General features: G+C 36.0%; 1 protein-coding gene and 1 long non-coding RNA gene across 3 annotated transcripts in view; one reads left to right on the top strand and one right to left on the bottom strand.

Moving 5' to 3' along the window:
* LOC142333411 (uncharacterized) overlaps positions 1-15,421 on the top strand; it is a 107,487-nt gene that overhangs the window by 43,478 nt on the left and 48,588 nt on the right. The gene's annotated exons all lie outside the window — the stretch shown is intronic.
* LOC142333409 (maltase 2-like) overlaps positions 1-15,421 on the bottom strand; it is a 77,387-nt gene that overhangs the window by 48,993 nt on the left and 12,973 nt on the right. For both annotated transcript variants that reach the window (XM_075380460.1, XM_075380459.1), the window contains exon 2: positions 1,630-1,809. In XM_075380460.1, coding sequence (XP_075236575.1) covers positions 1,630-1,809 — 180 coding nt within the window. The remainder of the gene's footprint in view (positions 1-1,629; positions 1,810-15,421) is intronic.

Raw genomic sequence — 15,421 nt, 5'->3', positions numbered from 1 at the left:
ACACGGCATCGCGCAAACGTTTAAAGATGCATCCGTACAGAATTCATGTTCATCACGAATTGCTAACTGCAGACAAAATGTGTAGCTTTCTGTCAGCGGTTCATATCATCTTTAACCCCAGACGGGGATGAATTCCATGATTCTTTTTGGTTTGACAACGCATGATTCCACCTTGATGGTTACGTGAATGCATAGAATTGACGCTTTGGTGTACGGAAATTTCACATCAGCTGCACGAGTCTCCTCTGCACGGATGAAAAGTGGGTGTTTGGTGTGTAATATTACGTAGATGAATCTTCATGATATTCTTTAATGGCACACTGAATAGCGCGCGTAACATACAGATAGTGCAACAATTTGTAAATACTATACATGCAGATTGGGTGGAGTACACGCGTTTTCAGCAGAACAGTGCTACGCTTCATGCAGTCGACAACACTAGACTTTCTTTGATCAGTGTTTTCACGGACAAGCGATTTCGAAGGTCCCCCTTGGTCTCCTGATTTATCCTCTCCTGTCCTTTTCTTGTGGGGATATCTTAATGATGCTGCTTACAATATTCATCCTCACACCATTCCCAAATTGCAGATCGTAATCGAACGATATGTCGCTGCAATTCCTCACAAAACGTTGCAACATGTGTTTAAGAGCATGCAACGTCCTATTTAATTATGTGAATCTCATAATAGAGGCCACTTTTAAAAACTATTTCTTTTCTATTTCCTGTTTAGCCTCCGGTAACTACCGTTCAGATAATACTTCAGAGGATGAATAAGGATGACATGTATGAGTGTAAATGAAGTGTAGTCTTGTACATTCTCAGTTCGACCATTTCTGAGATGTGTGGTTAATTGAAAACCCAACCACCAAAGAACACCGATATTCACGATCTAGTATTCAAATCCGTGTAAAAATAACTGACTTTACTAGGACTTGAACTCTGGAACTCTCTACTTCCAAATCAGCTGATTTGGGAAGACGCGTTCACCACTAGACCAACCCGGTGGGTTTAAAAACTATTGGTACTTACTCATTTTTGCGTCACTTTTTGAACACTGAACTTGAAAATGAAGTTCAATTAACAACAGAAAATTGCTTTTCCGGTAGGTTGATTTACTACCAAACCGGTTATGTTTTTACACTACAGGTTTTTCAGTATTCTAATTAACAATTCTTGTGTCAGTATCCGTATATGTAGGAAGCTTCAGTATACTTACTACACGAACAAGTAATGCAGCTGCCTAAGGGCCTCGAATAAAATAAGCCTCCACAATCTCGTAAGAATTAAAGTAACGATACGCTATAATTTAATTAACAAAAAGGATTAAGGTCTATCAGTTCGAATAATGGGTTTAGTATTGTGTTTGTGGTTCAAGAAGTGGTTTTTTGTTTAATAGGATAAAACGCGTAATAATAAATAATGTATCCTAGGCAATTTACGGATCAAGGTTACGTTAATGTCGTTTAGTGTGCTGAGGTAATCTTTCAATCTTGATCTTCATATTTGTTACTTTTTCCCCGACATTCAAAATATGTACAAATAAAATTTTAACACAGCGTGTTTAGAAATGAACTTTTAAATTAGACCTGAATAGAATAAAAAGATATACTTATCGTAAAATTACTTACCTAAACTTTCCAGTTTTTTTGCTAGACTTTTAAGATCATTAATAGTTCCAAATTGTTTGTGAATTTGGGTGAAATTTGAAACATCGTAACCAAAATCTACCATAGGCGATTTATATATGGGATTTAACCATACAGCTCCTACTCCAAGCCATTTAAAATAATCAGCAACCTCTTCGATACCTGTAAAAAAAAAACTGAATAAATTATAATAAAAATACAATTAATATAAAATTTAGGTCTGGCTGCCTGTCCTGTTATAAAAGTTGGAAAAGAGTCTACCTCAGCCATATTACTTAGCTTTACATAGTTACCTGGACGAGTAAAGTATTATAAGGAGTTGTCTGTATTCTTTGACGGTTAAATCGGGTGTTCCTCAAGGATCGGTTTTAGAACCTGTTTTATATTATACCTTCACAGCGGACCTCCCGACCGCGGACTATATCACTGTTGCTTCATTTGCCGATAATACGGCTAACCTGGCTGTCAACGTTAACCCAACTGTAGCTTCAAGTAAACTACAGAGTGATTTTTTAGTCCTGTTACCCAATTTTAAATGTAATTTAAGAAAGGGAAATTTAGGTGGAATATGTATTTGCTACTTACAAAAGAGATTTAATAAAAAGCTATTACTTACATAATTGTTAAAGAATATACCCGAAATGCCCACCCCTTGCGGTTATATACGCACGGACTCTTTTCAGCACATTAGCAGAAACCTTTTTAAGAGTTGCATTGGAAATATTCGCGATTAAATATGTAATATTGACTTTTAAGTTCATCAATACTGTGAGGATTATTTTTGAAGGCTTCGGACTTAATATAGCCCCGCAAAAAGTAATCAGGAGATGTGAGGTCTGGGGACCTTGGAGGCCATAAGCCCTTGCTTATTATTCGATCATCAAAGAGCTGTTGCAGAAAATCCACGATTTCTCGAGACGTGTGGCATGTAGCGCCGTCTTGCTGAAACCGGCAATACCGTTCTTGAGGCTCCAGGAGGGACACAAATTGGCGCACAATATTCATGTATACTTCACCGTTTACTGTCTGTTCGAAGAATACGGGTCCGACTATACGATGACGAGATATCGCACACCACACACCAATTTCTTCAGGATGCAAAGATTTGTCTTGTAAAGCGTTAGGATTTTAAACCGCCCAAATTTGACAGTTTTGACTGTTCACATAACCATCGAGATGGATCCAACCTTCATTACTAAAGAACACTGTGTTTAAAAATTTGATTCCGTTATCGTTTATGAGAGACCTAAACCAACAGCAATATTGCAATCGCTTGTTTAAATCTGGAGGCTGAAGCTCTTGGACTTATCGTACGCGATACGGATACAATTTCAATTTTTTAGCGGCTTTCTGAACACTTAAATATGACAAACCGACTTGCGTGGAAAGTTTTCGTAAACTTTTCCGTGGAAAATTGAGCGATCTTGTTTTCACATTCTCTTAAACGTCATCTGTCAAGCGAGTCGGTTGACCGCTACATTTTCTGTCACAAAACTACCTGTCTCTCGAAATCGGTTTGCTAGCCTAGAAATTGACATTTTTTCTGTCGGAGGAACACCAACAAATTTAATTTGAAATCTTTCTTTTTCACTTGTGTACGATTTCATAGCAAAATATCGTTCCAGAATGAAAACTCGTTGTTCTGTGGTAAAAGACATTCTGTTCGTAACACGACCGGAAGGGGCACAAGTTTACACAGCTCAAGGAGAATCAACTCACACTGCCGTATACGGTTGATTAGCGCTACCAACTTCGTGTCACAAAACAAAATTTCCCTTTCTTAGAAAAAAATTACCAGACATTAACGATTGGGTAACAGGACTAAAAAATCACTCTGTACAATCTGAATTGGATCAAATCAACAGGTAGCGATCAAGATGGAAGATAGGGTTAATCAAACGAAGTTGAGTTATGTGATATTCGCAATGAGGAGAGGAGCCCGCCCACAGGTCCATCTCGATGGCGTTCTCATATCACATGCTCATATTTGTACGGTACATTGGTCTTCAACTTGATCGTCGTCTAACGTAGAAGGTCCATGTAAAAGAAAATAGAAAATAATTGGACATTAAATTTAAGGAAATATACTAGTTGCCAAGCAAGAGGTCACAGCTTTCACTACCCAACAAACAATTTTTGTGCACGATCGTCGTGAAGCCGATTGGGAACTATGGGATTCAGCTTTTGGGTTCAGCAAGTAGCGGAAACATCGAGATTATATAGCGATTTCGAAATAAATTACTGAGGAGCGTCATAGAGGGTTTTTTAGTTCGTAAGAGACTGCAAAATCCACGATTATTTGGGTTTACCGTTTGTCGGAGAAGAAATACAGCGATTCCGTTCAGAGAATAAATTGCAGCTAAACAACCAAGTGAACTATTTGGCCTATTAACCTTCTAGACAATAGTGAAAATGTTAGAAGGCTAAAACGACTCCACGCGTTGAACCGTGGTGGCTTTATGTGATTTGAGGTAGAACTGAATAAACTTAGTGTTACCCATCATAACATTATTTAAACCGGTTCAGTTTTAATTATTATTCTTTCATTATTAAAAATACTTTTATTTTCATTCTTTCTCTTGTTTATGAATTTTTAAGATCGGTTTTGTTTTGTATTGAATTACCAATGGCACCCTTTACCGATATAACTTTATGTACATACTTGAATTAAACGTTCTATTAAGGAATATTAGTATGGAATTCTTGAAAAAAAAAATTTCGGGGGAACTGGCGAAAAACATTCTGTCGCTAGGTGGTCGAATCGTGGACAAGTGCAGGGCCAGGGAGGCAGTCTCTTTGCTGTCGGCGTTCGGGTCCATCAGATGGTTGGATCAGGACGTTTTGATGACGCATTGAGGATCCTCGAGGTTTGTGAGGTGGGCGTACGATTCAGCGGGGTATGCGTGGGGTGCATCCGCGGACCCAGACTAGGTGATAGGGAATGGAAGGCGATGAATTTTCAATTCATCGCCGAGTACTACCTGGAAAATACCAAAAAGAAGATGGAAGAAAACAGAAGGTTTTCTTCTGTTTTGGCGGCGAAGGCCGCCTCAACGTGAAACCTCCTGGCGGATACCAACATCCCCGCCAGAGCAGCAGGCCTGGCCGGCCCGCCGAGGGAGCCGCTGGACGCGGACGTTACCTTCCCATTCCAGCTCGTCGGGCTTCAACCGCCCTGGCCGGCAGACTCAACAGCAGTAGCCAGCCCAGCGTGGGGAGAACCGCCTCGGCCGCGCCGGCGAAGGACGGCCGACGCCGACCCGACACTGCTGGGCTCTGGGAACCACCACTGCCACGCTGTAGTGGGGACCCAACTGCCGCTGAGGGAAAGCCCGGTCTGACTTCAATGGATGAACCGCAACTCCCCGACTTCGCCGGAGACCAGCTTCTGAACCCAACAGCTCTTCACAGAGCTAACGCAAAAAACGGCCCTTTTCAGGGCCACCACAAGGTTATGAATTTCGAGCCGTCGAAGCTATTCGACGACAACGGTCCTTTTCAGGGCTACCATAAGGTTAGTAAGTGCCACGTGCTGTCGAAGCCATTCGGCGACAATATAAATATAATATTTTTTTCGTTTATTTAATTCAATAATTCTAACTAAAGCGCGCGCATGCCTTATTTAATACGCGGAGTGCGGCGGTACTAGCGGCGACAGTCTGTATTAACTAATGTAATTTCACAACTTACATAGAAGATATTTCGCTTGTACGTTTGTCAAACTGGTGAAGCCGCGAGGCTTAACGTACGAGGTACCGAGTCAACCGGGCGATCGAGTTCGAGACCCAACCAGACTAGTTACTTTTTTACGCTTTAAATATTGTTCATTTATTTGATTCTACCAGTAGCAATTCATAGGTTGGTAGCACGTCAATGCTGCAGCCTATGAAATATTAACCTAATTAAATAAAATAAATAATATTTAGAGTATAAAAACATAATTTGGTTGGCAACTATGTTTGGCGACCAAACATGGCGACCATGTTTGGTTAAAAATCGGTCCTGTACTTCTGGAGATATATAAAGTTATTTAGAGTACAACAACGAACACGCACACGTACATACGAACATTAACATTCGAAAAATTTCCATCCATTTTTTGGAGTTGGTTAGGTGTCAAAACGTTAAAATCCGGTGAAAATCGCTCATGCTCAAATTGGACTGATTACATTACTTTCCCTTTTAGAGCTACAGCTCTGCTATAGCGTTATCTAAACGGGGATGTAAAAGTCGATGATTTTTTTTTCAGTTTTAAATGTAACTATTATTATTGAACAGATATCTTTCCTTTTCTCTGGTTTTTTTTTTTGTATTTGCAGAAATCTTTAAAGTTTTGTATATACTTTGTGTTAATATACGAAGGATGTTTAGTGATACAGCTCTTACCCACCGGGTTGGTCTACTGGTGAACGCGTCTTCCCAAATCAGCTGATTTGGAAGTCGAGAGTTCCAGCTTTCAAATCCTAGTAAAGTCAGTTATTTTTACACGGATTTGAATACTAGATCGTGGATACCGGTGTTCTTTGGTGGTTGGGTTTCAATTAACCACGCATCTCAGGAACGGTCGAACTTAGACTGTACAAGACTACACTTCATTTACACTCGTACATATCATCCTCATTCATCCTTTAAAATAATACCTGAATGGTAATTCCTGGAGGCTAAACAGGAAAAAGAAAAGGGCTCCACGTACGATATTTTATCGCCTGATTCAGCGTTACTTTACGGGAAAATATTGTTTAAATGATGAGGTCCGATAACGTTTCATATTAAAGGTACGTCTTCAAGGTCAAACGCACTCAGATGCAGCTTGTTCGATTTGCAGTTCGATAAATTATTTTATCGGTATCGTACGACATCTAGCTCTCCGCGTAATTTGTGTTATTGTGACAGCTATATTGTACCACATTGTATTTCATTTTTCGTTTTTTCCTTTTGTTTTCGATTCGTTGATTTTTTATTGTTTATTTTATTGTATTGTATTTCTTTTAAGCGTACTACAATTTACAATGCTATTATACTTTTGTAATATTTATAGGTACTCGTTACGCGTCAAAACACACTAATGTCAATTTTTCAACTGGTTTGCCTTAATTAAATCATGGTTCATAGAGTAATGTACTGCGTGTAATTGAAAATTTTGTGAATCAAATTAATTTTCTTCTGATTAAATTGAATAAAAAATGTTACGGTTTCCTTAAACATAATAACAGTTGTACGATATGTTACGGTATCTGAAATTATGTTTTTTTTTTTTTTTTGGCTAATCCATTTTTTCATTAAATGTATTATTTAAAATATTGATTTACTGTTTATTCAGTGGGCTAATAATCGGCAATACCGGTGAGATTTTTCTGAAATAAATCGCGATAACTATGACAGCGACCCAACATGAAATCGGCAAGATAAAAATTTATAATTTCTCTATCTATATTCATTTATTACGGTGTTTTGCTAATCTCCTTGTATTTTTTATAATTGTGTACGGGCTTTCGTTTGTGGGTCTTCATTATTTTGCGAATGATTAACTGTTAGATGGACATAGTTTCCCGGCTGGTTTACAGTTCTCCTATATGTCGGTCATTAGTCCGAAATAATGTTCCTAATGCCTTAAAAACGGGATTCAATTTTTTATTAATGCATTAGGGTTTAACCACCAGAGACTTATTTCTGAGACAGTATACGGCCAAAATTATGCTTTCGCTGCGTGAAAATACTCTCGATTTTAATTGACGCATCAGTTCCGCCGTTTACCGCCGGATTGTTAATGAGATATTATGGGCACAACCTTGTGCATAGTCCACAAAATTATTGCGGTCGATCTCTGTCTCGTATTCCTGATGTTAGCCCTTTGTCCAAGCGTAAATGAAGTATATTATTTTCCCAACAGGTAATTTTGAACTGGTCAAAAATTTGTGTAGGCGTAACTGTTTAGATTCTTTACATCCTTGTTTGGAGAATTTCTACCGGCCCCGCCCATTCATTCGTGAAATCATGTCATACTGCTGTAGACATCTAAACGGCTTGTATAGAATGACATGTCTCCGAAAAACAAAATGGCATCATTTTCATTTGTAACGCGTTCAACTAAACGCACAGAATTCATTATACTGTAGAAGACGGAAAGCAAAAAAAAAAAAAAAAAAATTAATGGACAATGTTGTTTAATTGATAATTGGTCGATTTTAGAGCGAAATTGGACTGTATGTTCATAGGTGATGAATGAAGACAACGCCTTGTTGCTTGTTGAATAATGGTTTAATGGATTGTCGTCTTGACAGTTAATGAAATGAATTGTAACAAAACGTATAACTTAAAACTAACGTTAATCCGAACAAAGAATGGAGTCCATCCGAACTAAGATACGTGACCGCATTGAATCAGATTCGAGCGCCGAATGCTAGTAACTATGAGTAACACAGATTGTCCATCCGGACGAAATGAAAAATGCGACCGCACTGCGCGGGATTCTAACGTAGAATGCTAGTATGGCTTAACTCTCCGGTGAGCGCTAGCGCCCACTAGATCGCTGCACCGGACGGCTCGACGTGGAACGGAACAATAATTATAAATTATTATATTTAGATACGGATCTAAATGAACGCGCGCTATATACATGTATGTGCGAATATGCATAGTATTTACAGTGACCCATTATGTTGATATCATACAAAACAATAACAAATTAATAAAACAGCTATACTGTATTTACTTAAATAAAGGTATAAATAAACAAAGGTTACGTTTGTATTAGTGAGTTCGTCATGATTTTGCCAAGTCATGTACCTTGTATCAGTACCAATCCACAACGCGGCCATATCTATATACAACACTATAATCATTACTCATATATTAGTCATCGAATAATAAATTTGCCATGTAGTTGTCGATGTAATCAAAGTTTATATACGTTATGGCTTTGTGCTTCTATTAATAATGTCGATCTTTTCATTTGATCACTGTTTTTTTTTTCGCGTTCATTAGTATTATTGCATTAGTATTATTTATTAACTCTAATGTTATTAAAAGTAATATTTTTAGGTTTAATGCAATATTTATAGGTTTACTGGAACGTGAATGTAGTGTATTCTTGGTTTTTGTCTGTACGACTTGAGTTATAACATTATTTTGACACCATGTGCGATACCGATTCAACTGATAATAGTGCAAAATTACTGATATCTGATCTGAAAAAAGTCTTAAGTCGATCGGAGGAACACATAATTTTAAATGCTTAAAAAAACGAATAACAGAGTAATCCAGCGGCTCTGATTTCAGATGTTGTTAATGAACTGCTAGTATAAGTAGAAGTCGTACTGATTGAGTGTACAATGTGATCGCGAGTATGAATCTGCTAATAAATTACAGTTTCCTAAAAAAACAAGACCCCGCATTTATTTAAATTTAAAATATATATATATATAATAGGCATGGTTACTGAGTATTAAAGTCGCGTAGTTTCTTTAATATGCGTTAGGATTTCCAAAGAATTCACTGGGTTAGTCTAGTGGTGAACGCGTCTTCCAAAATCAGCTGATTTGGAAGTCGAGAGTTGCAGCGTTCAAGTCCTAATAAAGGCAGTTACTTTTAAAACTTTAAGAAATCACTAATTATACTCCTTAATTGACGTCCTAAAAATTTCAATACGACCTCATTTTACCGGGGTAGCTGAAAAACGAGGGAAATCTTTCACTAACCGTAACTCGCAGCTAATCATTTTAGAACATATGTTTAAATTAATTTTTTCCATTATTTTCAAGTGTAGAGTAGGTTATGAAAATCCCAGGAGAACTTAGTGATATAGTCTGTAAGTTTTATGAATATATTGCCTGGTTAGTTCGATATCTTCCCAGCAAACTGTTGCTGTCGGATGGCAATTTTTTCAACGTAACCATATCGGATTGCTCTGGTGAGAGGTCCCAGAACTACTCTAAACATACTAGTGGCAAAATTATTGTTTATTGCTCGCTGAGCGTTGTCTGTTGCTTCATTCTGAGAGCCGCCTAATGTTCAATAGCCTTTTGCGATCCAAAGGTGTCCCAAACTGAACTGTTATTTTGAATTGGCCGTCTTCCTTTTCGCGGTAAAACCAGAACCGAGTCTTTGTATGCTTTTATCAGTAAACATTGCCGTTAAATTATGAAAAAGTACACATTGAAAAACGCGTAGAAATTGTAAAAATAACAATAGTATTCGAAAAAATAATCTTTAGTGATGAGGCACATTTTCTTCTTACCGGCTTTGTCAATAAATAAAATAATCGAATTTGGGGAGCTGAAAATCCGAAAAAGATTGAAGAACTTCCTAGGCATCCTCAACAGGTCAAATTTGGTTCGAATTTTGGGCTGGGGAATTGATTGCGCCTTACTTCTTCGAAAATTAAAACGCAGATGCGATTACCGTCAATGTATTTTGATATGTCAGGAAAAGATTTTTGAAAGTATATGTTTGGAGTGTCGCTTTATATGGAAGTGAAACTTGGACGATCGGAGTATCTGAGAAGAAAAGATTAGAAGTTTTTGAAATGCAGTGCTATAGGAGAATGTTAAAAATCAGATGGGTGGATAAAGTGACAAATGAAGAGGTATTGCGGCAAATAGATGAAGAAAGAAGCATTTGGAAAAATATAGTTAAAAGAAGAGACAGACTTATAGGCCACATACTAAGGCATCCTAGAATAGTCGCTTTAATATTGGAAGGACAGGTAGAAGGGAAAAATTGTGTAGGCAGGCCACGTTTGGAATATGTAAAACAAATTGTTAGGGATGTAGGATGTAGAGGGTTACTGAAGTAGCTAATGAAATCCTGGAATTGTTGCAAGAAAAATTGTCTCGTGTTATCTCGCAGCGAGGTGATGTGAATTGGCTGTCAAGATCATGTGACTTGAAAGTTTCGACTTTTTTATTTGGAGTTATCTTAAGGATAAACTGTATGTACATCGATAAATCAGAAACAGTCGAGGACCTCAAAGAATAAATTCGACAAAACATTGCAAACATTTCCTAGGAATTAAATTATGTCAACATGTTTTGGAAGATTTTCTTAAAAGAGTGAAAATGTGCAAGGCCGGGGCGCTCATTTGTCACATGTTTTGTATCATAAGTAACTTCTATATCACTATTTTCTAATAAAGTAAAAATATTATTAATTATCAAATAAAAATGTGTTTTATTAAAAAAATAAAATACCCGCTCATTTTGAGACACTTTATTTATACGCATATATTTTTTTGTAAGTTTGATGTTTGTATCATTGCATTTTTCCGTTTATCTCTGTTGTGATGCTCATGTTTTCTTTATACGGCTTCTGAGTGATTACTTTAGAATACAAAGTTAAAAAGTTTTATAATTTTCATTTAATTAATTAATTAATTAGGATTCTAAATAAGGCACTCATTTAATTAAAAGTCGAGTAAGTCGTAAATTAAATTGAGTGGTTACTTTAGAATACTAAATTAATAACTTTAATTAATTAGGATTCTAAAGAAGACTTCTTAGTGGTTACTTTATAATACTCTCTCTTTTTCTGTTTAGCCTTCGGAACCACCGTCAGGTATTACTTTCAGTCGATGATATGTATGAATATAAATGAATTATAATCTTACTTTATTATAATTATAATATAGAATTATAGTTTAGTTAATTATAATATAGAATTATAATTATAATCGTACAGTCTTCGAAATCAACCGATTTGCGATGACGAGCTCACAACTGGACCAACTCGATAGGTTGCTTTAGAATATTAAGTTAAAAATTTTTTGTAATTTATATTTAGTTAATTAGGATACTAAATATACGTTGCACATGGATCTTTTTAAAACTTTTACCCATTTTATTATGCAATTAATTAAATAGTAATTAAAATTGGTTTTATCGTGTAGGAAATAAAACATTAAATATTGTATTAAATATCTATTTAATTAGTAAAATTCGTAGTATTTAATGTTTGGTTAAAAGAAAAAAAAAAAATCTAGCAATGAATTGCAAAACTTGTTCGGTTCAACCAGGAAAATATAGTTAATTTTAAATTAAACCAATCCTTCAATTCAGCCGGCCTCCGTGGCGCGAGAGGAAGCATGTCGGCCTTTCATCCGGAGGTCCCGGGTTCGATTCCCGGTCAGGCATGGCATTTTCACCGCTACAAATCATTCATCTCATCCTCTGAAGCAATACGTAACGGTACGGTAATTATTATTTCCACTGAAATAGATTTTTTTTAACAGTTGTTTTAGGTCCTTCTGCAATATCAAAAGTAACTTTTACTCTGTCATTCTCAAGCCTTTCAATTTTTTTTAGTCTCTTTTAAAATGTTTATTATAGAGTAAACCCTATAAATAAAAAAAAATTATAAATTTTTCTGTAAGAATATGATTCATAGTTAAATAAATAAATACAAAAAAAATATTTCTATAATTACGGAGGACTTAACGAAAGTTGATCGATCGGTTGAACTCTTCTTTATACTTTCTTGTATGAAGTATGGAGGTATTGTAAGGAGATATTGTAAAAGTTTTGGTTTTCAGAATTCAACGGAAATACCCATTTTGACTAATTTCGTCGTGACGTCTGTACGTCCTTTCTTTCTTTTCCTGTTTAGCCTCCGGTAATTACCGTTCAATACTTCAGAGGATGAATGAGGATGATATGTATGAATGAAGTGTAGTCTTTAATGTCTATGTAACATAAACAAAAACCAAATTCTTTTTGATGATATGAAAAAGTTGTAAAAACAAAATTCGCTGTTAAAAAAATTAAAAAAAAAAACTATTATTTATACAACAATTGTAAAATAAAAGTAAATAAATATTAATTACTTTAATAATAGTTTTTTTTTATTAATGACAGAAATATAATAAATTATTTGAAAAATTATTCTTTCAAAGTTGACAATAAAACAACAGCTGATCAACAATGCGCAATACGTTATAAGTGTTTAATTCTGTAAAGTGCATAACGTTTATCGGGTACTATAAACTGTGCTATTGTTAGCACAGGTTTCCGTGAATTCTAGTTTGAACGAGATCGGTTTGTCGTTAAAAGTATTACTGTACTTATTTAAGACAGGGGAATTCGCTGATATGGTATTTATTTTAGATAAGTGTAATGTTAATGTTACAGCTACTGGAATAGAATAAGAAACACTTTTTCCGAATCGCAGGTTTCCAGATCCCAAAACAATTAGCGCGAATTTTCGCAATTTTCGGGAATCAGGTTTACTACTTAATATGTGTACCAGCTACGAACGATCTGAAATTTAAGGAGAGCCCTGAAGAACTGAAAAGATCAACAAAAGCAGTACAGAAGCGTGCCAAGAAATGTGTTGAAATGGCGGACTAATACAGGTGTCCCATTTAAAAGGCAACCCAACCTTATATTGGTAGGTATTGAAATAATAAAAAGGCGTGTGTAAATGTAAATGTAATTTTTATTATTACCATCCATTACCTTACATTTAGAGTAAATGTTGGAAGTGGCCGCTATCTTCTTGAATACAAGCTTCAATTCTTTTTACAGCGTTTCTTGTAACTTTTTTCAAAGTTTGTGGCTGGATATTTATACAGCTTGTTCAATATTGACTTTCAATCATTCAAGTGTTGCTGTAGGCTTTTTCTTTGATGTAACCCCGTAGAAAAAAATCCGCCTTAGTCAGATCTGGAGATCTTTGTGGCCAATTCCTCGACGAAATCAGAAATTGAACCTGCGTAGTGCGATGTCGCACCGTCATGTTGTAGCCGGCAGTGTCTGTCTTCCTCTTCCAAGAGTGCGATGAACTGAAATAAATATCCTGATATAGTTCTGGATTAATGGTGTACTCGTAAAACATAGGACCGATTATTTTCTTCGGCGATATCGCTCACCACACCCCCGACTTCTGCGGGTGTAATTGTTTTTCGTGATAAACGTGGGGATTTTCAGGGCTCCAAATTCTACTGTTTTGGCTGTTTACGTAGCCATCTAAATCAAACCGTGCTTCATCTGTGAAAAATAACTAATCCATAACATTAATTCCCTCGCGCAGAAATCGACGGAACCGTTGAAAATATTGTAGCCGTATTTCTTTGTCGGGCTCAAGAAATCGATGAACCGTTTGAATGGGATAAGGTCGTAAGTGTAATTGTTTGGTCGCCCGATGAACAGTCGATTTAGACAAATTAATTTCAGCAGACAAACGTCTGATCGATTTATTTGGCGAGGCGAGTAATCTGTCTTTGATTTCAGCGACTGAATCTGTATTCAACACTCCCGCATCTTTTGTGTTCCTTGTTATTAACAGAACCGGTCCCTCTAAATTTTGCGACTGACCTTAATACTGATGTTTTGTTAGGAGCCGGTTTATCCGGGTACTTATGCCGAAACAAATCTTGCACTGCAACCACCGATTTCGTACTGAAGTACGACTCGACAATGAAAACACGTTCATCTAGCGAAAACACCATCTTGTTTCTAGCAATACACTGAACGTTATGATTGCATTGTTGTTACTATCGGTAGTGTTCTACTGCGTCGCCGCGGGGCAGATGTTAGACGAGTCCATTTCAGTAACGAGTAAGGGAGTAAGCTTGACTTTTGAAATTTCATGGATGAGTGATTGATGGGTTTCGTTTTATATGGGACACCCTGTATTTGAACATTTATTATAAACTGGTACGTAAAATTAATTGGCAGTTTGATCTAGTGTAGTCTGAATAAAATTCGAATTTTTTTAACCTTTCATTGTTGTATTCAATTTATCTTACACCATTTGGTCAGAATTAGATTCTCTGCAAGTTTTGCTTAAAAGTTTTTTATTTATTACACATTTAAAAAAGTTATTGCATGTCAAATATAAAAGCAGGGTGTTTTACCCGGGATTTCTGAAAAAACTACTGCAGATATGGTTCTAGGACCTTTCTTTTTCCTGTTGAGCCTCCGGTAATTACCTTTCAGATAATACTTCAGAGGATGATATGTATGTGTGTAAATGAAGTGTATGTAGTCTTGTATATTCTCAGTTCGACCATTGCTGAGATGTGTGGTTAATTGAAACCCAACCACCAAAGAACACCGGTATCCACGACCTAGTATTCAAATCCGTGTAAAAATAACTGACTATTATACTAGGACTTGAACGCTGGAACTCCCGACTTCCAAATCAGCTGATTTGGGTAGACGGGTTCACCACTAGACCAACACGGTGGGTTACGTCCACATGTATCTACCATAACTCAAAAACGATTAGCCGTAGAATGTTGAAATTTTGGATTTAGGACTGTTGTAACAACTAGTTGTACACCTCCTCTTTTGATTGGAATCGACTGAACTTAAAAAGCCTAAAATCCAAAACAAAATGGATTTAAATTTTTTTTTAACTGCAGTAATAAGCCCTCATTGAGAGCTTTTCAACGATATATCGTAATGGTACTTATTTTCATCGTTTCTAAATTATAGCCAAATAAAATTTTAATTAATGAAATATTTGGATCAAGGGGAAAACACATCGGTTCGAATCAGACTTCATCTCACTTTTTTTTGTTAACTTTTTTTTTTAATTTAAATATATTGATTTAATAATTTTTATCCTATCATTATAAAAAAATTTACGATAAATAATAATCAATAATTACCATAAAAAAATATATGAAAAGATATCAGAAGTTATTAATCAAATAAAATTTGTGTACTTTTCATTTAATAACAAAAAATATGTATATATGTAATTAATTAGGAGTACAAGGAAGTCATGGGTGTCAACATCAGATTTTTTGTTTTATGGTTAGAAAGAACTAAATTTT

The sequence above is a fragment of the Lycorma delicatula genome, chromosome 12, assembly GCF_047948215.1.
Source record: "Lycorma delicatula isolate Av1 chromosome 12, ASM4794821v1, whole genome shotgun sequence".
Classification (NCBI taxonomy): Eukaryota; Metazoa; Arthropoda; class Insecta; order Hemiptera; family Fulgoridae; genus Lycorma; species Lycorma delicatula.
This window is presented reverse-complemented; position numbering and strand designations above follow the sequence as displayed.